The 27,918-nt window shown below is 29.0% G+C and overlaps 3 protein-coding genes across 3 annotated transcripts; 1 reads left to right on the top strand and 2 right to left on the bottom strand.

Annotated features, from left to right (window-relative positions):
- Positions 1-26,956, bottom strand: LOC126894890 (uncharacterized). The gene is made up of 11 exons (XM_050666203.1): positions 26,768-26,956; positions 26,466-26,696; positions 26,309-26,393; positions 26,177-26,251; positions 25,743-25,817; positions 25,577-25,654; positions 1,519-1,593; positions 1,353-1,430; positions 1,085-1,159; positions 455-529; positions 1-366 (listed from the first exon to the last, which is right to left on the bottom strand). Exons 1-11 carry the CDS (start codon positions 26,954-26,956, stop codon positions 266-268), a joined length of 1,137 nt encoding a protein of 378 aa, XP_050522160.1. The 3' UTR covers positions 1-265.
- On the bottom strand, positions 3,802-5,940 carry LOC126894443 (uncharacterized). Its single transcript, XM_050665489.1, has 2 exons — positions 4,808-5,940; positions 3,802-4,741 (listed from the first exon to the last, which is right to left on the bottom strand). Exons 1-2 carry the CDS (start codon positions 4,899-4,901, stop codon positions 4,374-4,376), a joined length of 462 nt encoding a protein of 153 aa, XP_050521446.1. The 5' UTR covers positions 4,902-5,940; the 3' UTR covers positions 3,802-4,373.
- LOC126894438 (uncharacterized) lies at positions 6,723-15,178 on the top strand. Its single transcript, XM_050665483.1, has 3 exons — positions 6,723-7,610; positions 7,668-7,730; positions 15,043-15,178. Exons 1-3 carry the CDS (start codon positions 7,154-7,156, stop codon positions 15,123-15,125), a joined length of 603 nt encoding a protein of 200 aa, XP_050521440.1. The 5' UTR covers positions 6,723-7,153; the 3' UTR covers positions 15,126-15,178.
- Positions 26,957-27,918: the final 962 nt, after the last annotated feature.

Raw genomic sequence — 27,918 nt, forward strand, 5'->3', positions numbered from 1 at the left:
TTCTTTTTTAACTCCATCCTGTTTATCAAATTCATTGGTAGGTTGCATCATGATAATAAAAAGATATCTAAAAATATTACAAGGTTTTTTAAGGTCAATTGCAACATTAAAATCAAAACCAGTTGCACAGTAGTGTAACATGAAAATTTCCAATGTTGTTGAATCTCTTCTAGCAAATCTACTTAATTAGTATGTTTATATATATAATTATAGAATGATTGTGTGTATATTGCTCTCTAATCGTAATAGCATTTCAAAAAGTACTCTAGTATATTATAGAATAATTATCTCCTTTTTTAATTCCATCCTGTTTATCTAATTCATTGGTAGGCTTAATCAAATTAATAGAGGGATATTGTGCAATATCTAAAAATATTATAATGCTTTTTAGCTCAATTAAAAATGTGTTTTTATTAAAAAATAGATATACAATAGTGTATTAGGAATACTTTACCATGTTGATGATTCACTACTAGCTCATCTACCTCATTAGTATGTTGTGTCACATTTATTGGATTTTGTGTGATATCTAAATATGTTAATAAAAAAAATGTATTTATTATTATTAATATTAAAAAACCCAGCACAGTGAGGTCGTGGCACAGTGGAGACGTGGCATAGTAGGGTTCAGTATAGATTTAATCTGACAGTGATTAAAATCACTACCATAAGAAACGCTTCGATGCAAATCTAAATCGTGTATATTGATTACAAAAGCAACATCAACTTCTAATTCCTTAATGATATCAAGATTAGTAATTCTTAGATTCAAAAATAAATTATTTATATTTTTTTAATTATATATTAAATAATTATAATAATTAATTGTTTTTAAATTATTATTGATTTTGATTTTTAATATGTTAAAAGTAATTATTTTTAACCTACGTTTTTTTGTGAAAGTTTATAATAAAAAAAAAAATGAAATATCATAAGAATGAAATAATAAAAAAATCGGTTCGGTAAGAGCTGAAAAATGTAGTAATAAACATAAAAAAAAAAACACATCATGGTAAAATAAATACCTTCTCAGGTTCACATCGAAGCTAAAATAGATATATAGTGGTGTATTAGGAAAACTTACCATGTTGATGATACTCTTCTAGCAAATCTACCTCGTTAATATGTTGAGTCATATTTATTGGATTTTGTGTGATATCTAAAAAGTTAATAAAAAACAATTTAATTCAGTTTTATATTGTTTCAATAACTATACCTTGATTTTATTAGACTTTGATGATTACAAAATAAATGATTTTGTACAGTAAAAGAATATTTAAAATATAATGTATTATATAAGTAAAATTTAAAAGTAGGAAAAATTATACTCTATTATATTATAGAATAATTACCTCCTTTTTTAATTCCATCCTGTTTATCTAATTCATTGGTAGGCTTAATCAAATTAATAGAGGGTAGTTGTGCAATATCTAAAAATATTATAATGCTTTTTAGCTCAATTAAAAATGTAATTATATTAAAAAATAGATATACAATAGTGTATTAGGAATACTTTACCATGTTGATGATTCACTTCTAGCACATCTACCTCATTAGTATGTTGTGTCACATTTATTGGATTTTGTGTGATATCTAAATATGTTAATAAAAAAAATGTAATTCAGTTTTATATTGTTTCAATAACTATACCTTGATTGTCATTGGTAGGTGGAGTAGTTAAAAATGTCTGGCTTGTATTCAAATCAAATTTAAATCCAAGTTCAATGTACTTTTTCCAAATTGTTGTTTGGATTAAATTTATGATTTTATCACTAAGAAATATGTATAATTCTTGATATATTCCTTGAGATTTTAATGTGTCAAATTCCATATTCCATAAATTCCACAATAATTCCAAATCAAAAGGTTTTAGTTCGCAAAACGATAAATCTTCTTCAAGTTCACATTTCCTTTTGCGTAGAAATTCCTCGATTCTCAATAATGTATTTTCGATGGAATCTAAACTAATACCAAAAGAAAGAAATCTGTTTAAATTTTCATTTTTCTGAAGATTTGTTAGAACTTTTCTTAAAATAAATCGCCCTTTTTTTTTATTGTTCATAGGAATAGTATGACAATTATCTATAGCATGTAGAGCTCCTTTCATAAATTTTGCCATTGGAACAATTTCATTTATTTTTGTTAATAGTGTGACAGTACAATTGTTCGCCTTATACCACTTACCAGTATAGAATAACTGACAACATTGTTTTTGAAAATTTAATAATACAAAGAATATTATATTTAAATCATGAGCATAAGAACATCCAAGGAATATCATTGATAGACGTATGAAATTATCGCAGTCGGGTATTGTTACAGTTTGATTAATTACTTCGTTCAGTTTACGCTGTTTGCACCGATATTGAATACTTTCGACATCATTTATATTTTTCCATCCGGGTAAATTGAGAAAATTATTTATTATATCAGTGTTTTTTTTTGTATTATATGTTCCTTCAGTATGCAAAAAAGGGAAAAATATACAAAAGTGTACTTGAATATTTAATACTATTGCTATTTTCATTTTCGATAAGTTATAAAATTATTTTCTTGTATCACAAAAAAAAAATGATCTTACAAAACTTGTTTCAATGTTATAGTGATATTAATAATTTATTTTATTGCTATAACAAAACAAAANACAAAACTTGTTTCAATGTTATAGTGATATTAATAATTTATTTTATTGCTATAACAAAACAAAAGATCTAACAAAAAATATTAATTATGTACATAGGTGTTTATAGGTAATCAAAGTTGATTTTCGCTTTATTGAGAGAAGGTAGCAGGATTATGACGTTTTAAACACTATGTGTACAATTTTATTTATATCCCTAAAATATAATTAAGAACAAATTTTATAAAAATAAACTATAGTAATATTAGATAAGAAATTCGAATTCTACTTTTGAAATAAAAATTTAGCAATAGCTACATCTTTTTATGAAACTCAATTAACATTTTAGGTATACACCAAAATTTATTACCAAACATTTGTTTTGAAAATATATAACTTTAAAGTTTAATAAAAGAATTGTACACCTTGTTAGACGCGATTTCATTATTTTTAAAGTCACCACATTATGTATGTATGTATCTTAATTTTGGAAAAATAATGTAAATATGGTTGAAAAATATTTAATATTTGCTTTAATATTTTTACATTATGTAAATCATTTCAAATTATTTTAATCTATTTTATTCATCGGAATATTAATTAATCTGTAAACCATACTATTAAAAGCTGACAATTTGTGTTGCCACGTGTGGTTCGATGTGTTCGGAATGTATCTGAACGTGTGTGTGTTTTTCCGATAAATTTCAAAATTTAGTTCCCTCTCTATTCTTTTAACTAATAAATCCAAAAAAGGCAATTTTCCCTCTACTTCTTGTTCAAATGTCAATTTAATCGAGATTTATTAGGTAACCCTAAATATAAGGTAGATGAAGGGGGGAAATCAGGAATTTATAAAATACAATATGAAAGTTGTAATAAATGTTACGTAGAACAAACAAAAAGAAATATAGGGGTCAGGTTTAAAGAGCACTTAAGAAATATTAAAAATCAAGAAGTTGAGAAATCTCCAGTGGCTGAACATTTATTGACACATAATCACTCCATTAAAACCATAAAACTAATTAAAAACGTAAATAATTACAAAGAACTTAATATCAGAGAAGCAATAGAAATGTTTAAAAATAAAAACAATTTAATTAATTGGGATCTTGGCCCACTGAAAAATTCATTATTAAACTTGTGTAAACTGGCAAAATGTGATAATATTACTTAGNGTATTATTAAACTTTTGTAAACTGGCAAAATGTGATAATATTACTTAGTGATGACGTCACTGGGTGATAAAATAATAATTTTTTATCACAATAATAGTTTTTTTAATTTGAATATTTTTTATTCAAAATTTCTTGGCTACAACTGGGATACAGCTGGCGATATTGTTGAACCACCTAAAATAGTCCAAAGTAAAGGTTATAATACAAATATAGTAATTTGAAATTTAAAATTTTGCAGTATTATTATATAATTTCATAATTGTAATATAAATTGCTTTTGATTTTCATCCCTTGTAAATTTGTCGTTGAATTCTGTCGTTTACTATTTTTATCGAGGATAATATTTCTTTGGCGTTATTATTGGCGTTCATTATTTATTTCCCATGTGGTAGGAGATTCATATAAATACTTGAATTTTAATTTATATTTCTCGAATAATTTCCATGAATTGTTGCTGAGCAACGAAAAAGGAAGATCTTTTTCTAGAAAATCTGATAAATCTTCATATTTTAAAATTAATTTTTTATTTGAATCTTCATTTTGTTGTGGCTCATCATTCGTGCTCTGTTCATAACCTTTTAATATTTTTTTGCCATTCGCTGTTTAGTATTAATGTCAAGTCGATCGTCAAATATAGAAAACACAGCAGACTCATCATTTAAATACCATAAATGGTTTATAAATATTTTTATAGCTACTTCTCCTAGTTTATTATTACTGTAATTTAATAACTTTTTTAATAATATTAAATCATTTATAGGAGCTGTTATAATATTCGCAGCTGAAAACCACATTTTAATATAACATTCAACTACAAAACAACATATATCTTCTAGTGCTTTTACTTCTTTTGAAGGCCCAGGTAATTGACTCATTTCTTCAACGTTTTCCTCCATATCAATATCTTCGTCCTCCGATCTAGAGCTGCTATAATATTGAGCTTCGGCTAAATAATAAAATACTTCGGTATATAAAAACTGCTTACTTATAATGTACTGAAATTATTGTGTACCTGTTAACTTCATATCAATACCAAGCATGCACCCTGAGCGGCCTTTTTTAAGTTGTGACAATAAAAACTGTTTGTCTTCTTCAATACTTATCATATTCAGAGCTTCGATAAGAGAAATGTCAAAGAGGTTATCTAATTCTTCAGAAAAAATATTATAATGTAGTTCTTTTGTTTCTGTTTTTCTAGATTTATTATTGTCCAACTTTCTCCATTTCTCATACAATTTTTTTAATTTAATAACATAGTGTGAAGAATACTGTGTAGGAATACGCGCTTTTCTCCAAAATATTAAACACTCATCTATTACAATTATTATTTTATTGTGTTTCTTGTTTTTTTTTTATTTAATATAACTAAGAAAATTAGTTAATTTCTGAACAAAAAAACATTCATACAACAAAAATTAAAAAAAAAAAAACATGTTTTCGTAGTTGTTTTAAATTTTTATTTAGAAAGGATTCATAATTCGAAAAAAACTCAAACTAACTTTTTTATAGAAAATATCACGGTGATTAATATTACTTCTGTACAATTTCTGCGCATAGTTAAAATTTAAGACACTGAAAAAGTATAACTGAAAACTATGCCATTTTTTTTAAAAATTAAGTGAAACTGATTTTTCTTATTTTTACGAAAAAATATTAATTTTACAAAAAAATAATTGATTACCTTATTTTTTGTTCACATTGAGTTCTATAAAAATTGTTCTCTGTGTTTTTGGCGAAACTTCAAAAATAAAGAGCGTACACTCTAAAAAAGAAAATCCACCCCATTTTTGAAGAATTTCAACCCCTTTGAGGCACGTGAAGGGGTTGACTTATTGTACTCAAATTTTACCAGTTTCATTTTTTCAGTGAACCTAACGAAATTTTGAGCCCATGACTCTGAATTTCATAAAAAAAAAATTTTCTTCTATAACTAAGGACCTCCCTAATATCACATAATATAGAATAAAATTTAAGGAATCATCAAATATGGAGAAAAAGTGATATACTCCCCCCGGAATATATACGATCCACCAAAAAGTTTTCTAGAAGAATAAAAATTTGGATATATTAGCTTTATCTAAATTTAAATAATATTATTGTACTTAATATATTTTAATTGTATTATACAGAGTGATTCATTAAAAATAACACACTTATTTTCTTGGTAACTATTGAAGATTTTTAATTTTTGGTAAGGAAAATATTGTTTAATTAAAAAAACTCTACAATAATATGTAGTAAAAATATATTTTTATCATTCTTTTAAGCTTAAAAAACATTAACTTGAATTTTCTTAAATACTTAAGAATCAATTTCTTTGAAATACACATCTGTATGCGTAGTATAGTCACTCTTAAAATAATCGAATACTACGATAATATTATCGTAGTCATTGCCTATACAAAGTAATCTTTATTTTTGTTGACGGAGATGTATTAAAAATTGTAACGTAACCTCTTAAACTGAATTAAGTTAAATTAGTTTACGTTACACCATAGAAAATGAGTGACTCCTGTATTGAAAACAGTGAGTGTTTGGATTTTAAAACCTTTTGAATTTAGGTGCGTACAAAATATTTTATTTCAGTTTCATAGAAAAATTTAATAAACAGATGTCAACTGTTTTTCCTTAAGTAGTATTAAAAATTCTTATCAATTATTGCTATAATTTATTTATATGAAATTTGTTCATCTTTATGTTTAATGGATATATATAAAAAAAATATTACACACTGTGTTTAAAACGTACTAATAACTGTGCCTCGTCCCGTTCATATATAAATGATTAAATATTGTGTATCTATGGACACCTGTGTTTAAACATTTTCCATTATATGCCAGTTTATATTTATATGGAAATGAAATAAATATTAATATAACTATAACATTGAAACAAATTATGTTAGACTTTTATTTCTTAGTATAAGAACATTTTAGAAAATGAAAATAGCAATAGTACTAAATATTCAAGTATACTTTTGTATATTTTTCGCTTTTTTGCATACTGAAGGAACTCACAATAAAAAAAAAAACGCTGATATAATAAATAATTTTCTCCATTTACCCGGTTGGAAAAATATAAATGATGTCGAAAGTATTCAATATCGATGCAAACGGCATAAACTAAACGAGGTGATTAATCAAACTGTAACAGTATACGAATGTAATAATTTCATACGTCAATCAACGATATTCCTTGGATGTTCTTATGCTCATGATTTAAATATAATATTCTTTGTATTATTAAATTTTCATAAACATTGTTGTCAGCTATTAGTTACTGGAAACTGGTATAAGATGTACGATTGTGCGGTCACACTATTAACAAATTGATTGAAATTATTCCAGTAGCAAAATTAATGAAAGGAGCTCTACATGCTATAGATAGTTATCATAATATTCCTATGATCAACAAAATAAAAAACCGTTTTATTTTGAGAAAAGTTCTAACAAATCTTCAGGAAAATGAAGATTTAAACAAATTGGTTTCTTTCAGTATCAATATGGATTCCATCAAAAATACATTATTGAGTATTGAGGAAATTCTAAGCAATAGGAAATGTGAACTTGAAGAAGATTTATCGTTTTGTGAACTAAAACCTTTTGATTTGGAATTATTGTGGAATTTATGGAATATGGAATTTGACACATTAAAATCTCAAGGAATATATCAAGAATTATACATATTTCTTAATGATAAAATCAAAGATTTAATTTTAACGACAATCTGGAAAAAGTACATTGAACTTGGATTTAAATTTGATTTGAATACAAGTCAGACATTTTTACCTACTCCACCTACCAATGACAATCAAGGTATAATTATTGAAACAATATAAAACTGAATTACATTTTTTTTATTAACATATTTAGATTCCATTCAAAATCATGATCATACCAATGAGGTAGATATACTAGAAAAGAATCAACAACATGGTAAAGTTTTCTTAATATATTACTGTATATCTAGTTTTTAATATAAATAATTTTAAATTAAGTTAACTATTATTTATATTTGGATATCACACAAAATCCAATAAATGTGACACAACATACTAATGAGGTAGATGTGCTAGAAGTGAATTATCAACATCGTAATGTATTCCTAATACACTATTGTATATCTGTTTTTTAATAAAAACACATTTTTAATTGAGCTAAAAAGCATTATAATATTTTTAGATATTGCACAATATCCCTCTATTAATTTGATTAAGCCTACCAATGAATTAGATAAACAGGATGGAATTAAAAAAGGAGATAATTATTCTATAATATACTAGAGTACTTTTTGAAATGCTATTACGATTAGAGAGCAATATACACACAATCATTCTATAATTATATATATAAACATACTAATTAAGTAGATTTGCTAGAAGAGATTCAACAACATTGGAAATTTTCATGTTACACTACTGTGCACCTGGTTTTGAATTTAATTTTGCAATTGACCTTAAAAAACCTTGTAATATTTTTAGATATCTTTTTATTATCATGATGCAACCTACCAATGAATTTGATAAACAGGATGGAGTTAAAAAAGAAGTTAATTACTTTAAAATATACCGGAGTACAATTTTTCTTACATTTAAATCTTACTTATATAATACATAATATATTACATATTCTTTTGCCATACAAAATCATTGTTTTTGTGTGTCACCATAGTTATAAAATATTTGTTGATTTTAGAGCGGGTGTCTAAACTAAAAATTTAAAACACGAAAACTCTAATTAATTTGAAAAATTTACTTTATTAAACAGGAAGTCGGTCGCGCGCTCGTCGGTTCGAACGGAACTGAATGTTATCTCTATTTACAATAATAATATCCCTACTTAGTACGTAACATATCGCCCATCATTTTACGATTGCCGTAAAATAATACAAAAAATACATTTAAAAAAAATTTTAAATCAGTTTAACAACAATATTTTACAAAAAAAAATATTTAGGACTTATTGTCCAAAAAAAAAAAAATTAATAAATCAATAAGAAACAGGACCTTAATAAATTTACATAAAATCAACGCTCAATTTCTTATAACTAAATAAACATGACAAGCAAAACAAAAAAAAATTTTTTTTTTACATGGCTTCATAGATTAATTAATTACTTAAACAATAAGATATAAAATGACTTTAGCAAATCAAAATTTAATTCATTGATAAATTAAATACTCAACAATATATAAGTTAACATTGGCATATCAAAATTTATCAAAAATTATTTTTATAAAAAAAAAATTACTCATCTTCTATGGGCAAAGGACATACATATCTAACGGCCCTTTTAAGCAAACCAGTTTCCGTATACAATTCTACCACTCGAATCACACCATCCGTTCCAGTGAAAAGTTCTTTAAAACGTCCCATATGCCATTTCATTGGTGGTACATTATCTTCTTTAATTAGAACTAGCATGTCCTTTTTTATGAAAACACCTTGAGGGGACTGCCATTTTGTGCGTCCTTGAAGTTGACTCAAATATTCTGTACTCCATCTCGACCAAATGCGTTGAGTTAATTGAATTGTTAATTGCCATCTTTTGAGTCGATTGGATGGGACCATCGATAAATCCTTTTCAGGCAAACTGGTTAACGGTCCACCCACCAAAAAATGACCGGGAGTGAGAGCCCTTAAATCCGTTGGATCCGACGATAAAGGTGTAAGAGGACGATAATTTAAGCACGCTTCTATACGAACAAGAACAGTGTCCATTTCTTCGTACGTCAGACAAACATATCCAAGTAATCGGACAAGATGATGTATAACAGATTTTACGGCAGCTTCCCATAAGCCCCCGAAATGAGGTGCTCTCGGCGGAATAAAATGCCATTGAATGCCAAGCTCCGCTGTAAATTTTCTTATTTTTTTGATGTTCTCCGGAGAAGTTAAAAATTTGCTCAATTCAATTAATTGTCGATTTGGACCAGTAAAAGTAGTGGAGTTGTCTGAATAAAGTGCTGTACATAATCCCCGTCTACCAGTAAATCGACGCAGAGCGGCTAAAAAATTCTCAGACGTCAAATCGCTAACTAACTCGACGTGTACTGCTTTTGTCGAAAAACAAACAAAAACACAAATATAAGCTTTTAATTTCGGTGCTTTTCGATTTAAACTTGAGTTTATTAAAACAGGACAACAATAATCTAAACCACTCACTTGAAAAGCTCTAGTTGGTTCTACGCGTGATTTTGGTAGATCGGACATAATTGGTGTAAATACAGTCGGCTTAGAACGAAAACAAACCACACATTCATGTACAATTTTTCTGGCTAGATTTCGTCCATTTAACGGCCAAAATTTTTCTCTCACAGCAGCTAATAGTGCTTGCGGACCGGCGTGAAGCAAACGCTGATGTTCGTACCGAAGTATTAAATTAGTAATAAATGACTTAGGATGTAGTACGATTGGATTTCTTTGTTCATCACTGATATGAGTTGACTTATTTAACCGACCGCCTACTCTTAACACATTATTTTCATCTAGAAATGGAAGCAGTCGAACTAATTTGCCGTGCTGCAAAAGTTTTTTACTTTGTAATATTTTAATTTCCTCTGAAAAATAATTTTTCTGTTCCAATTCAATTAAAACAATTTGAGCCTCTTGAATTTCCCATACATCAATTGAGGTTGAAGGAAAATGTTTTTTGCGAATTTTCTTATTAAACCACCGCAAACAATAGCATGTCACACGACATCTAATTTCGTCATAATTTCATCTATGACGAATAACGATGTATTAAATTAAAATTTTCCATACCTGTTGTAGTAACGGTTATCATCACCGAATTTCTTTGTTCAGGTCCTTCCTTAGGTAGAGGCGGCGCTTCTGTCGTACTCAAAGGCCAATTTTTCTCATCATAACATAACCAATCAGGGCCTTCCCACCAAAGTTTTGAATAACAAAGTTAATCAGGTGTACAGCCTCTTGATATTATGTCAGCTGGGTTATCAGCAGACCTAACATGATTCCATTCATCTATCGCCGTTGATGACTGTATTTCTCCAACACGGTATGCAACAAATGTTTTCCAACTGTTGGACGACGATTTTATCCAAGCTAATGTTATAGTTGAGTCGGACCAAAAATAACGTTTACTTACATTTAAATTTAATTTGTTCACGATTTTTTCTACTAACTGGCAAGGTAAAACGGCCGCACATAGTTCTAATCGAGCCAAAGAGATTACTTTCAAAGGAGCTACTCTTGACTTCGCTGCGATTAGCCGAATACATGAAACATCATTGTTGTCAGTTGCCCTTAAGTACACACAGCATCCATATGCGTGAACAGACGCGTCTGTAAATCCATGAATTTGAACTGACTGCACATGATTACGTCCAAGTATACACCGTGGTATTTCAATTTTTTCGATTTGTATCAACGAGTTCTTATAATTTAGCCATTCCTGCTGTAATTCATTTGGCAATAAGTCATCCCAACAACATTTCAATTGCCACAACCTTTGCATAATTAATTTTGCTTTAATAATTATTAGACCAATAAGACCGAACGGATCGAAAATGGAAGCGATCGACGACAATATCGCTCTTTTGGTTGTATTGTTGATGTTTGTTTTCTCGGCCGCATTAAATTTAAACTGATAGCTGTCATTGTCAGTATTCCAACACAATCCTAATGTTTTTATTTTGTTGTCGTCTAAATTTANCGGCCGCATTAAATTTAAACTAATAGCTGTCATTGTCAGTATTCCAACACAATCCTAATGTTTTTATTTTGTTGTCGTCTAAATTTAAAACGATTAGTGGGTCATCGTCATCATTTTGTATACCAGTTAACAATTGTGGACAATTTGATGCCCACTGACGTAGTTTGAAACCGGCTGACTTCATTATCTCGTAACGTTATCACGTAATTTAATAGCCGCTTGTATTGATTCGGCACCTCCCAGGTAGTCGTCCATATACATATCATTCTATATCACTTTATGTGCGTCCGGATATTTTTGACGATATTCATAAGCTAATTTTTGTAAACAACCAGTAGCTAAGTAGCTTGCTGGTGATGTGCCATAGGTAACAGTTTTTAGACGAAATTCTTCAATTGGCTGATCTGGTTGTGATCTCCACAAAATCCGTTGTAAATCTTGGTGACCCTTGCTAACCCAAATTTGGCGGTACATCTTTTCGCAGTCTGCCGACAGTACATACTGATGAATTCGAAAACGTGTAAGAATAGAAAACAAATCATCTTGTATTACTGGGCCTTTGAACAGTACATCGTTCAAACTTAAGCCCGTAGTAGTAGCACAACTCGCATTAAAAACTACGCGTAACTTTGTAGTCGCACTGCAGTCACGTAACACCGCATGGTGGGGTATATACTATGATTTTATATTTGGACTTACATTATTTGTTACTCTTTCCATATGACCCAGTCGCAAATATTCATCCATAAAATTTGAGTAATCTGATTTCAACTTTTTATTTTTAAGCAATTTATTTTCAGATGATAAAAATTGTTTGAGCGCTGTTGCTTGGGAGTCTCCCAATTGCTTGTAATTTTTTCGCAAAGGTAAACATACCAAAAATCGACCTTCCTCATCTCTAATTACCGTTTTATTAAAATGCTTGACGCACTCATTTTCTTCGGGGGTGATTGGGAAACTTATTATCTCTTCTAAGCTCCAAAATTTTTCAATTTGTAATTTTAAACTCTCTTCTTCTGATCGAACTCGAGCATGAAAAGAGTGCAATAGTGTTAAGTTCCTCACGGGAACTGAACCCGCGACAATCCACCCGAACACGGTTTCTTTAAATAATGGACCATTCTCTAACAGTTTAATTTGACCAGTTTTTAGAGCTTCGAAAAATACTTCAGCACCAAGCAAAATATCGATCTTACTTGGTACGGCAAACGATGGGTCGGCTAAATCTATACCCTCTGGAACTTTCCAGGCGGTCATATCGTCCGGTGCCAGGGGCTATTTATTTGTAATTTTCGGTAAAGTTAAGAATTCTAGCGGATACTGAGATGAACCTTTTGTTGTTTGTATTATTGTTTTTACTAGATAAGACGCTTGACTCGAGACCGCATTAACACATTCTATGGAATAATTGACTCGCTTGCGTATCAGGCCTAATTTATTTGATAAATCGTTGCTGATAAAATTACACATTGAACCTGAGTCCAATAACGCACGAGCGTAAACCGGTTCCTCCGTCTTTCCAAATATTTTTATTACAGCTGTAGACAACAACACATTTTTTCCAGCTCTCTGCGCGGCGTGTGTTGACACAACATTAAGCGTATCATCAACATCATTTTTACTATCAATATGAAGTAAATTATTATGAAATTTACCACATTTCTTACACCCTTTAAATTTGCATTTATTTTCAGCTTGTCGGGAAAGACAGTTCTCGCAAACACCACTCCTGGCAGCCTGCTGGTATCTTTCCGGTATCGACAACGCTAAAAATTTTGCACACTTATAAATTGGGTGCTTTTCTGAACACATATAACAAGATAAATTTATTGTTGCAGCGTGCATAACTGCCTTACGTGACAATATCTCTTGTTCACGTCCTTTTCCATTGTATTTTTTAAATCCTGGTTCAAGTTGTTTTTTAGAACTTTCAATAGCTTCGAGGACTTTTTTTTCTAAAAATTCAATTAATTTCTCAACTTCAGCTACTTGAGTTTTTGGTGCTTCCGTTTCCCAGGCTTCCAACGTTTTTACATCTAATTTCGTTGTAATAATATGCAATAACATTGGTCCCCAATTCAAGGGATCATATCCTAATTGCTCTAAAGTTTTCATGTTCCCTGTTAATGAATCCAAAAAGCGACGTAGTTGCGAAGCTGATTCTTTTGTAAGAGAATCAAGGTCATAGATTGCTTTGGTATGAGTTTGTACAATAATTTTCGTACTATTGTACCGATCATTTAAATACTTCCATGCTAAATGGTAATTTTTTGCTGTCATATCGTAAGATTGAATGGCTCTAGCAGCACCTGACTTTAAATCTTTTTTTAAATAAAAGAATTTATGCACATCCGGCATTTGTTCATCCGAATTTATTAAAGTTTCAAAAAGATCCTTAAAAGTCGACCAATTTTTATATTCTCCGTTAAACTCCGGGATCTCTAACGGTGGTAACTTTTTAAAGGGCGCTGCATTAACTCTCAAATTTGAATCCTCTCCACTTAAGTCAGATATTAATAGGGGTGGTCCCATATTTTGCAGACTTTGTTTTTAAATATTATTTTCCTTTACGTGCTTATCTATTATTCTGGCACAATCGGCCATTGCTTGAAAATAAGTATCTTCAAACTCACATCTATACGTGAATTCTGGTTCGATGTTGTCTACTGACACTTCGATCGCTGACTGAATTTTCTGGAAGTTTTGCCAACTTTCTTCCATTTTTTCTTTTCGTTGTTCGAGCTGTAAAATGTCTCCATCGCTTTGACATTCTTTTATTTTGTTTACAAATTTTGTGAGCCGCGTTTTTTCCACTCCCCTATGTATAACGAGCGATGCTATCTTTGATGCTATGCTCATTATTACCTAATCGACTTTTTTTTTTTCACTGAACGAGTTCCGATAACTAAACTTATTGTTGTACCGTAGTTTGTTGTTATTTTACTACGGGCCGAAATTTCCCGTAACCAATATAACAGGCGTTGTATAATTTTATACAATTAACTTTAAAATTTAGCAAATTATAACGGGTAAATTATCGTAACCCTACGATTTATTTTACATACTTTTTTGCACTTAACACTTAACACACTTTTGGTCACAACTAATATCTAATAATTTTACGAACCACACGACTAACGGACTTAATTTATTTATTATTTATAATTATTAATTAATTAATTTTTTAATTAANTAATTTAATAATTTTACGAACCACACGACTAACGGACTTAATTTATTTATTATTTATAATTATTAATTAATTAATTTTTTAATTAAATCCAGTTTCGAAGGACCATGTTGATTTTAGAGCGGGTGTCTAAACTAAAAATTTAAAACACGAACACTCTAATTAATTTGAAAAATTTACTTTATTAAACAGGAAGTCGGTCGCGCACTCGTCGGTTCGAACGGAACTGAACGTTATCTATATTTACAATAATAATATCCCTACTTAGTACGTAACAATATTATAACATTATTATTAATTATTTATATCTATTATTTCATTTAATCAATTTGAAACATCATTTTATGAATATTTTGTAATAATTAATTTTTGTTTAAAATTAGATGTTTTGTGTGAAGAAAAAAATGATTCAAACTTACAAATTGAATATACTGATGATAATAGACCATTTTATAAATTTATTTAAGTTAATTTTTGTGTGATAAATTTCTATCCTGTTTCGTTAATATTTAAAATAATTGTTTTCATTTAATTAATATGAATTATATTAATATTAAATGTGAATATTCAATTTTTTATTTCAAATATAATTTTTATGTAAAACAGTTCAATTCAGGCCTTATTGTAATGTTTTTTTTCTACTACCCACTGTCCTTTTTTTATGTTGTGCATCAACATAAACATAAACATCAAACATAACGAAGTACTTTTCGGATAACAGAGTTATGTGGGGGTTCGGTGGGGACACAGGCAACATTTTTTTTTGTTTTTTATGTTAGTAAAAACGTTTTTTAAAGCATAAAATTTCATAAAGACTTTAGTAGGTTAGTGGGGGTAAAAAAAAGTGCTACATTTGATGATGACTAGTGTTTTATTATTACAATAAATCCTAAAACTTTAAAAAAAGGAAACAGAAAAATATATAATAAAAAAATAAGTTATCTCAAAATTGAAATCAGTACAAACAAAACTTAAAACATTATCGTAGGAACTTTTTTTTCGGTTTGCGAATCTTTTTGGTTATCATTTGCACTTATAAATATTCCCTTATACCACTCTTGTTCTTTCGCCGTAACAGTTTCTCTAACTCTCCTTTTTTTCTTAAACCAATCATTAATTGCTGGACGAGGATTCCATTCGGCTAATGGAGGAAGATTAAAATAAATATATATATATTCATTCTCGCTTTTAATACTTAGACTGCTTCTATTGCTTGTTTTCAACAAATTGTTCACACTAATCACTCTTTCAACATCAGCGGAATGAGGTTTTGTTGCAACAATTCTGGCCATTATAACAGAAACATTGGGAAAAAAATTTGTCATCACTAAAGCCTGAAGAGTTTCTTTTAAGCTGATTTTTTTTAACTGCTCAATATTTTTATGAGTGAGAAGCTCCGAATATTCCATTGAAAGTTCTGCAAGATCTAAGTCGTTTCCTATCAATTTATGAACTGCTTTCATATCAACGGATGGCTCTAGCTCAGTGAATGGTTTCAAAATTTTAACAGTATCCGCATCAATATCGAATCTTTCCTGCAAAAAATTTACAAGAAAATCCACAATTTCATTGCAGATTGCGGAGTAATCTCGATTCTGAGAAACAAACTTGTGATGTTCCTTTAAACGATGTTTTCGATGTCTTGTTAAGACTTCTCCTTTTAGTAAAACCTTATTTTCACTATGAATTTCTAACTGTTCTTTTAAGGTTGTCACCCATCCACCAAGTAACACTTCCGTTTTTAATATTTTAAGCCTGGATATAACGTTTACTGTCTCTTTGTCCATGTCTAAAATTGTAATTGTATCAGACTGCAGTTTTTTCTGATATCTGCTGAAAACCATCAATACGTCTGCAATAAATGCTAGGATTTGTAGATTGTTATAATTGATTAAAAAAGTCTGTATCCTCTTGCCTCTTTGTGAGGATAATCTTCATGGAACAATGACTCGATTGCCTGCGATAATAACAGATTGTACTAGATTTAGAAACGATACGATAGAAAAACATATTTCTCAGAAATATCATTCGGAGTCTGTGAAAGCTTTTAGATTATCTACTTTAAAAGTACCAGAAAAAGCAAAAGAATGTACTATGGATAAGATGCTCCCACAAATGAACGAGGACCTAGCAAATAAAATTGGTGGATTAATGATACATACATATGCTGACGCAAAAAAAATTACAAAAAAAAAATTCAATATTTGACCCCAACCGCACATAAAGAATTTATTCAGTGTATTATTAAAAGTGATCATAGTGTGCAAGATATACTGAGCTCTAACATTTTATCGCTTTCTTTGTGATGTGATGGCAGTGTGGACCGTATGCAAATAGACAAGATATATGTTTTTGCAAAAGTCATAAAAAAATCTGGTGAATCAGTTCAATATTTCCTTGGGTTAAGTGAACCATCTTGTCAAGGTGCTGAGGGAATACTTGGTGCAATAGAGAACGCCATCGANTGTAATATTATATTATTACATATAATATTAATATATAATAAGATGTTATCATTTGTTCATGTATGTCACATATTATGATTATACAAGATATTTTAAATAAGAGAACACTTGGGTTTTCATTTTCTGAAATTTTCTCGATTATTTCTTTTTCTTTAACTGGTTCCGATAATTGAGATTCCTCAGGAGATGCTGAGTTTTGTGTGGCTAAATTTAACTGGGTCGAACAACTTGCTTTATTTAGATTCAGCCAACTATACAAAGAAGTTGTTTTGCAAGATTTTTTTACATATTTTTGAAGAGATAAAGCCCGTTTCANTAGGACTTTTTTTACATATTTTTGAAGAGATATGCCCGTTTCATTTTTACACTTTTTCACTTTTCACTATAAGATAAGTACTGTCTTTTCTTGTATTATTTTTCACTTTTTATTAAAATAAGTATATAATACAGTAATTCACGTAAATTTATTTACTGTAGTACTAGCCCATAGACCTATATGTCCTAAGCAAAATCACGCAGTAGTCAACATGCGCATTCTATAGTGCAGTATTACTTAAACTACAATATAAAGAAAGGTCGATAACGAATTAGATAAAATAAACAGATAAAATTAGTGTTTGGTTTCAATACAACCGTGTCTTGCGATACTGTGCGTTTTATTTATTTTTAAATGGGTTTTAACGACGGCACGCCGACATTACCGATATCGTACATTACTATACTATATCGACTACTACACAATGCCACAATGCGCATCGGGCACACGAAGTCGTCTTACGACGTATAGGTCTATAGAAAACTTATACGTTCGCAATGCGATCATACCGTTGCCAGTCTTTTTTCTAATATATAATAAAAATACATTACGATTTGTTAAAAATTAAAATATGTGCTAAACTTTTAAGTTAAAAAACGTTTTTAATTTGATAATTTTCAATTTTTATTTATATAAATTTATGGCTTCAATATTTTATTATTAGAATTTTCCTAGTTTCCTACAGGTGAAAAAATCTACTACCCAATTTTGAATTTTCAACTACCCAAATTATGTTTTCAACTACCAATTCAGGTTCTACTACCCGTTAAAATAAGCCCTGGTTCAATTCTCAATAATAATTTCGAATATTTGAGATATAATCTTCATTTAATTTATGCGGAATGTAATTTTCAACAATAAATATTTTCAATTTTCATAAACGCGATTTTAATTTACTTTTTTTTATAAACAATACATAATTCTCAACCTGTATCTGGTGAATACCGTAAAAATCCCAATTCAAATACTTATTCTGAGTAATTTAAAAAAAAAAATTTTAATAAAATTTAACCAAGCCTGTTGTTGTGCGCCACTTTGTTATAATTTAAAATAACAAAATATAATATGGTAATAATGGTTGCATGAATGCATGGGTAATTNTTTCTCAACCTGCATTTGGTGAATACCGTAAAAATCCGAATTCAAATACTTATTCTGAGTAATTTAAAAAAAAAAATTTTAATAAAATTTAACCAAGTCTGTTGTTGTGCGCCACTTTGTTATAATTTAAAATAACAAAATATAATATGGTAATAATGGTTGCATGAATGCATGGGTAATTTGACCAAGGTTGGATGTATGTAGATTTGGTCAAATTTCGAGCAACAAGTTTCTATGGGGGTTGTAGAGTCTGAGGGTTTAGAACACCGAAGACAAGTAGATATAAAAATAATAAACGCAATATTTCTTTGCTGAGGTGTAATAAAGTACAGTGTGGTTGGTATCTAATAATATGCACAAGGGCAACGGAACGACAAGCCAGTTCATGAATACCTGTGGAAATGCTTAACTTATACAGTAGATATCACGTTAGGTTATTGAAACTTCTTTAAGCCAGTTTAACGCCAAACCAGTTCACGGTAACCATGTAACGTACGTAAAGTACAAGACCTTAACCAACCAGTCTAATATAATATTCTACAATGTTAATATAATGAATGATTTATGGCTTCATCGTTCTTTATTCACATTTATTAACTCTAAATAATTGGGATAATATAGATTAAATCAAAGACAATTCATAAAACCTTCTTTTATTTATTTTTCAAAAATTAAATTGTAGAAGGTCTAGTTTCTATATGTATTTTTAAGTTTTGAACCTCCCCCTGTATAAAGGGAAATGATCCGATTTAAAAATAAAGTATGTCGAATATTAGAAGTAAATTAACAGTATCTATCATAATAATTTTTAAGAAGTTATAAAAATATGTGTAACGTGCAGGGGCGTGAGTGTGCAAGATTTCAAGTAGGCCATTTTGAATTTTCATCAAGTTATATAAATATATATGTTCCTACTTAAGTAAATTATTCTTCTTTTCATTTTTTCATAGATTACAAATCATAATGAACATAAGTAGTCAATATACATTATAATAATACTTAATATTTTAATATTATATAAGTAGGGTAAAAACGGGATGGCAGGTACTACAGCGGCAGTGACAGTTGTCACTCGATTTCTAGCGCCAGTCTTCTGTGTTTTAAAAGACCCCATCACTTGCGGGAACGCATTCTTCCGCCGCTCCTCTTTGAAAATCCTCTCAAGTTCTTTAGTGGCCTCTTGCAACTGTCTATGAACACCCTTACTCCTCTTCTCATCTACGAGGCCACGGAGAAAACCCACTCCCCACTAATGTCGTCAAGCGCAATCAGGAGCATCATTGACCTGCTAATAGCTTCATTCCGTCTCTTAGACCGCGACTTGTCCACCGACCCCAAGTCTGCAATCGTTTGATGGTATAGAGAGACCTCCTAAATGATTAGTTCTAGGTGTGAGCCTGGAATATCCTTCAATAGTCACCCTTATGCCTTGGACACTTCACAAAGAGACAATGCTGCAAGGCGCTATGGGTGAAACCCACCGGTATGGTCGGTTCGGGGAGGGGGCTCAGTGCGAGAGACGTACTGCCAAAGCGGGCTTGCACGTCTCCGGGGCGTATTATACTCCATCTTTCAAGGTGTTCGCCATCATCCTTAGAATGCTAGAGTCAGCGATCAGCGTCAGCTCTGGAAACTCTTCAGGCTTTGAAACCTCCCGTACGGGAAACAATATTCATTGACATTTTCATTCTACATTCTCCGTTGGAGTTGCTTCCAACACGCGAACTCGGACATCGTAAGAGGGATGTCGTTACAAAAACGATTCCTGATGTGCACCATTTCTAGTTTAAAGGCGAGTCCACCAGCAGTAGCCTCAGTGACCCTAAGGTCACCGGGGGATATCTGTTTCGCACATCCTCTGACAGTAACTTTGGCGTGAATGCCCCACGGACCCTGCCTCACCAGTCCTAAGGTTTTGGTGCAGTCGCTTGATAACGACCAGTTCGAGCCTGCAGCGGAACTCTCACCAGCCGGTTTTGGAGTCTCCTACCCTCCTGGAACTGTGTGCGAATGCCACCGGTTGTTTGCCCACTCTACAATAAAGTGTAGTTTATATCAGAACTACCCTGCATATCTACAGAGTGAACGAGGGGCCGCTGTTCGCAACCGCTTATTCGTCAGTCCAAATTAATGGACTACTTATTTCGAGACTAACCTGCAAATTTGCAGGCCGTTCCTCAACCAAAACCAACCTGAGGACGCGTCCGATTCCCCGAGTTTCGTAGCCCCGTAGAGCCCAATCTCACCAACACTGTAGTGTAGCGCAACGGAAGAACAACAAACCCCCTAAAACGTAAACTGACCTAATGCAATGGGAGGTGTGGAGATGAAACCCAACGTAAATTAACAACGTTTATAAGAATTTTATCAACGGCTACCAGACTCTTAGGTGATCATATTTCCATTATCAAAGGTGTCAACACACTATAACGCTCATAAGCGTTTGTAACTTTATTATTAACATCAAATGTACAGCTATTATAACTATTAATTTTATCATAGACTAAATGACACTTAGAGAAGCATATTTCTAACATCAAAGGTACTATCGTACAGTAATGATAATTTCCGTATGCATTTTATATGAAAAATGAAACCACCGGTGGTGTTTCACGCCTACAAATTTTATTCTTTACTATATAACCGGTTCAACACTTCCTATCTTGTCTATTTGTTTTTAATTATTATTAACGTGCAGTTGTCTTTTTAAAAATTAGCAATTTATAATTTTCATGATTTTGATAACGTACACGTATAAATAAAACCATGAACCAGCAACCTCAATCGTCTTTTTTAAGGTATGTAGATTTTTTTAATTATAAACTTTTGTAATTTTAATAAATTTATATTTTACATCTTTTTAATTTTCAAATTCATTAGTTAATTAAAAATAATAAAATAAATCATATACCGAGTTTTATTTTAATTTATGATTTATTTTTATTATGTTTATTTCATGTTTAATTTGTTAAATTGTTCTTTTTATTATTTATAAAATAATCTGAAGTTGGGTGAAAGTAAAAACTAATTGTTAGCATTTATTCATAATTATACTTTAGATTCAGTGAGGTTTAATTTAGAATCTAATATTGTAAAGTATACAGTTATTGACCCACTTAAGTAAAATATTTAAGTTTTAATTAGTATACTTATTTAATTATATAAATTAAATTTTTTTCACTTAATTTTATAAGTTAAAAATATTATTAGCGATCGAAATACGCCTTCAGAATTCGTGTAAAATCAATATAAATATATATATATATATATACAAAGGCGTAAAGCATTTGAGTAAATGTATTTGAATAAAAGTATTCAAATACTTTCATTGGTATTGAATAGTATTTTTAAATACATTTAATAAAAAGTATCTGAGTAGTATTTTAAATACAATTATTTAGTATTTAATACTGTTTAATATTCAGTACTATTAATATACTTTTTTTTTCTAATTTGCTAACCGTAACACAGCAAGCAAATTAAACTCAGTCAAAATGAAAATTGAGAATAATTCTCTGTTATTTTATATGTTACATTATAGTATAACATAATTATTGTGCTTATCTAAATGCTATTATGTATACATCTATTTTTAATACATCAGTTGAACCTACAATAGCCTATTGCAGGTTCAAATGATTTACTCTATTGTCAATAAGACATACTTTACAGGTTTTTACACGTGTACTAATATTTATTTTTTTCACTGATTAGTCTCCAATAATTAATTTTATTTATCTCTAACAAAAAATATCGAAAATAATAAATGAGTTCTCTTAATTTAAGAGTACTAAATATTTGACTCAAATTACCCTCTTGGCAATTATTTAGGTGGAACCTTTTGCTCTTAGTTAAAATAAAAACATTATTATTATTTTTTAATTGTATTCTTAGTATTTGAAATATTTTTGTTAAGTAATTGAGTATTACTCAAATACTTTTGTATGAAAAGTATTCAAATAGTATTTTAAATACATTTTTTTTTAAATATTTGAGTATTATTTAAAATACTTTTTAAAAGTATTTTTTACAACTATGTATATATATATATATATATGTTTTATTGTTTGTTTTTGTAAATAATAGATTTTTGTAATTTTTCAAAATGTACAGTTATTGACACTCTTTTTATTGGTACCCTTTTTAAATTGTTTAAATTGCATTTGAGTAAAAATTAAAATTTTGGTAGAAATATAAAGCCAATTGTCTGCCTAGTTATTAAAAAAAAAATTGAATTTATTAAACCACAACATAATCTTTTATTGATAATTGTTTTAAACCAGTGATAATAACCATACCCCCGCTAATAACTGTATACTTTACCCTATTATTTCAATAATTTATTTTATTTTTTATCAAAGCTACATCGTTTACATCTGTTTCATCACGTCTGGCAGCTAAGCATAGCTAAACAACAGCGCGGTTAGGTCAAAAAGGTTACGTATGCGATTGATGGATAACCATGATTTCACAGAGATGGATTCCGCATTAGAGTGAGAGGCTGTTTAGTTTTATCGAAAGAACGTAGAAAATTACGAGTGCTATCGAGATTTTCTGCATGCCGTTAAATCCGAGCTGGTCGCCAGACTCGCTGAAATTGTTGGTAACCGTCTGATTAAGTATAATCTCAAATTGGTGACCTCATACCATATACCGAAATCGGAAGTACTGCTTGAGGATCGTGCCTTCAAGACACAAGCTAGGATATTGCTATCCGATACGATTATCGGGTGTGCGGCCGATGAAGATTTTGAGGTTTGCCGAGGAAAACGCGTACTCGGGAAGGGGCTTTAATCTATCGCATATCGACGGCCTACAATTATACAAGTATACGCCCCTCGCCGGCTCATCATATATTCCGAATCCACCCGACATTAATCATAGAAACGTGATCATCAATTCAAAAAACAATACAGATCACTGTTTAAAGTGGGTTATTTTGGCGACACACGTCAAGGGAGACAACAAATATTGCATTAATGAAACATATTTTAATAAAGAACACGGGTATGATTTCACGGGGTGGACGTTAATTTTGCTTTAAGAATAATCTTCCAATTTCTTAAAACTAAGACTATCTACAGATTTGTTCAGAATTTATACAGAAAGTGTTCCGGAAAGTCTGACACTTTTATACATATCTTAAATTAATGATTATGTAATATACATTATTATTGTTGCAAATTACATTCCGCATAAATTAAATGAAGATTATATCTCAAATATTCGAAATCATTATTAAGAATTGAACTGTTTTACATAAAAATTATATTGCGCTTGAATTGAAATTAAAAATTGAATATTAAAAATTATTGAGTACACTAATAAAATGTATTGTTGGTAATAGTTAATTGTATTTTCACAATTAATATTAAAATAATTCATATTATATAAAGAAAACAATTATTTTAAATATTAACGGAACAGGATAGAAATTTATCACAAAAATTAACTTAAATAAATTTATAAAATGGTCTATTATCATCAGTATATTCAATTTGTAAGTTTGAATCATTTTTTTCTTCACACAAAACATCTAATTTTAAACAAAAATTAATTATTACAAAATATTCATAAAATGATGTTTCAAATTGATTATATGAAATAATAGATATAAATAATTAATAATAATGTTATAATATTTTATAACCATGGTGACACACAAAAACAATGATTTTGTACGGCAAAAGAATATTTAATATATTATGTATTATATAAGTAAGATTTAAATTTTTGTGTGAAAATTCTAGATTTTAATTTTTACATTTTTAAATTTATAGTGCTATAACTTATTGAAAAGTGTATGGATCATCACAATTTTTTTATGAGAAATAATATTTTTTAATAATCCCTTTTTCATTCGACATACTTTATCTTTATCAGGATATTAATAATGAACTAGCAGATCATGTAACTTTTGTAATAATACACCAATTTTTTAAAATTAAACACTATCTAAAGATTTGCATCGAAGCGTTTTATTTTGATAGTGATTTTAATCACTGTCAGATATCATTATACTTGATTCAACTATGCCACGTCACCACTGTGCCAATGTTGTTGAATCTCTTCAAGCAAATACAAATTTAAACAATCTTATTTAGTCGTTAGTGTTATTAAAATAGCAAAACTATAAATCTGACTATAATTTTACATAAGACCAATATTTTAAAAAATTTAACTTGACATATTTTTTTTACGAAACATTTTGTTGTAAAATGATTATTTCGAGAATTAAGAATGATTTATACTCAAAAAATGAAGTTTAACAAATTATTTTTTTGAGCAAGTAAAAATAATTTTAGAACATTTTTGTGAATATAATTTTAGAAGAAAATATTAAAATCTATAATTTATATTCTATACATTGTTTTCAATGATTAACCGACTAATAAAAATAGTTCACATAATTTTTAAAGAGGAGCAGTATTTATTGTTGTCGCCACTTTTACAAACGTAAAAATTAAAAACGCGCTGTCCTCTTTATCGGTGTTATGCATTTGTATGACAAAGAGCAGGTAATGATAAACTAAGAACAGTATACAAGGTATTAAGTGTAAAATAAGATTTTAGTATTTACGAATACTTCTGTTGCGCATAGAACGAAACTTTCCGATAAAACTGAAAATACATCATTAGTCATCGGAAAAAAGAACTGCTTTTTAATTTTCAACCCATATTTATCAGTTTTTACCAACGACTTACAAACTAAAAATAAGTAAAATAGTAGTTTTTACTGTTATTAATTGTATAATAATTTATTTTAAGTATTCCTTAATTATCTTCTTATTATAATTAAGTGTACTTAATAAAAATTTTAGTTAAAACTAATCGAATATTTTTAAAAACTATTTAATAGTCTATTCGAATACTTTTAAAAACTATTCGAATAGTATTCGATAGTTTAAAATATTCGAAAATGCCCATCAAAAATTAGTATGTTTATATATATAATTATAGAAAGTTTGTGTGTATATTGATCTCAAATCTTAATAGCATATCAAAAAGTACTCAAGTATATTATAGTATAATTACCTCCTTTTTGAATTCCATCCTGTTTATCTAATTCATTGGTAGGCTTAATCAAATTAATAGAGGGATATTGTGCAATATCTAAAAATAGTATAATGCTTTTTAGCTCAATTAAAAATGTATTTATATTAAAAAATGGATATACAATAGTGTATTAGGAATACTTTACCATGTTGATGATTCCCTTCTAGCACATCTACTTCATTAGTATGTTGTGTCATATTTATTGGATTTTGTGTGATATCTAAATATGTTAATAAAAAAAATGTAATTCAGTTTTATATTGTTTCAATAGTTATACCTTGATTTTATTAGACCTTGATGATCACAAAATAAATGATTTTGTACAGTAAAAGAATATTTAAAATATAATGTATTATATAAATAAGATTTAAAAGTAGGAAAAAGTGTACTCTAGTATATTATAGAACAATTACCTCCTTTTTTAAATCCATCCTGTTTATCTAATTCATTGGTAGGCTTAATCAAATTAATGGAGGGAAATTGTGCAATATATAAAAATATAATGATGCTTTTTAGCTCATTTAAAAATGTATTTATATTAAAAAATAGATATTCAATAGTGTATTAGGAATACTTTACCATGTTGATGATTCACTTCTAGCACATCTACCTCATTAGTATGTTGTGTCACATTTATTGGATTTTGTGTGATATCTAAATATGTTAATAAAAAAAATGTAATTCAGTTTTATATTGTTTCAATAATTATACCTTGATTGTCATTGGTAGGTGGAGTAGGTAAAAATGTCTGGCTTGTATTCAAATCAAATTTAAATCCAAGTTCAATGTACTTTTTCCAAATTGTTGTTTGGATTAAATTTANGCTTGTATTCAAATCAAATTTAAAGCCAAGTTCAATGTACTTTTGCCAAATTGTTGTTTGGATTAAATTTATGATTTTATCACTAAGAAATATGAATAATTCTTGATATATTCCTTGAGATTTTAGTGTGTCAAATTCCATATTCCATAAATTCCACAATAAATTCAAATCAAAAGGTTTTAGTTCGCAAAACGATAAATCTTCTTCAAGTTCACATTTCCTATTGCTTAGAATTTCCTCAATACTCAATAATGTATTTTTGATGGAATCNATTTCCTATCCCGTAGAATTTCCTCAATGCTCAATAATGTATTTTTGATGGAATCCATACTGATACTGAAAGAAACCAATTTGTTAAAATCTTCATTTTCTTGTAGATTTGTCAGAACTTTTCTCAAAATAAAACGGTTTTTTATTTTGTTGATCATAGGAATATTATGATAACTATCTATAGCATGTAGAGCTCCTTTCATTAATTTTGCTACTGGAATAATTTCATTCATTTTTGTTAATAGTGTGACCGCACAATCGTACATCTTATACCAGTTTCCAGTAATTAATAGCTGACAACAATGTTTTTGAAAATTTAATAATACAAAGAACATTATATATAAATCACGAGCATAAGAACATCCAAGGAATATCGTTGATAGACGTATGAAATTATTACATTCGTATACTGTTACAGTTTGATTAATCACCTCGTTCAGTTTATGCCGTTTGCATCGATATTGAATACTTTCGACATCATTTATATTTTTCCATCCGGGTATATGTAGAAAATTATTTATTATATCAGTGTTTTTTTTTATATTTTTTCTTCCTTCAGTATGCAAAAAAGCGAAAAATATACAAAAGTATACTTGAATATTTAGTACTATTGCTATTTTCATTTTCTAAAATGTTCTTATACTAAGAAATAAAAGTCTAACATAATTTGTTTCAATGTTATAGTTATATTAATATTTATTTCATTTTCATATAAATATAAACTGGCATATAATGGAAAATGTTTAAACACAGGTGTTTAAACACTCGATTTTATTTTTTACATTTTTAACTTAATAATGCTATAATTTTTTTTGAAAAATATATGGATCAACACAATTTTTTTATGAGAAATAATATTTATATCCCTTTTTCATTCGACATACTTTATCATAATCAGGATATTAATATGAAAATAGCTGATCATGTAGCTTTTGGAATAATTCACCAATTTTTTAAAATTAAACACTATCTAAAGATATGCATCGAAGCGTTTTTTTTTTTTTAGTGATTTTAATCACTGTCAGATATCATTATACTTGAACCAACTATGCCACGTTACCACTGTGCCAATGTTGTTGAATCTCTTCAAGCAAATTCAAATTTAAACAATCTTATTTAGTCGTTAGTGTTATTAAAACAGCAAAACTATAAATCTGACTATAATTTTACATAAGACCAATGTTTTAAAATATTTTAATAAGTTATGGTAGTTTAAAGAAAAAAAAAA

The sequence above is a fragment of the Daktulosphaira vitifoliae genome, unplaced genomic scaffold, assembly GCF_025091365.1.
Source record: "Daktulosphaira vitifoliae isolate Bord-2020 unplaced genomic scaffold, ASM2509136v1 Scaffold_1, whole genome shotgun sequence".
Taxonomy (NCBI): domain Eukaryota; kingdom Metazoa; phylum Arthropoda; class Insecta; order Hemiptera; family Phylloxeridae; genus Daktulosphaira; species Daktulosphaira vitifoliae.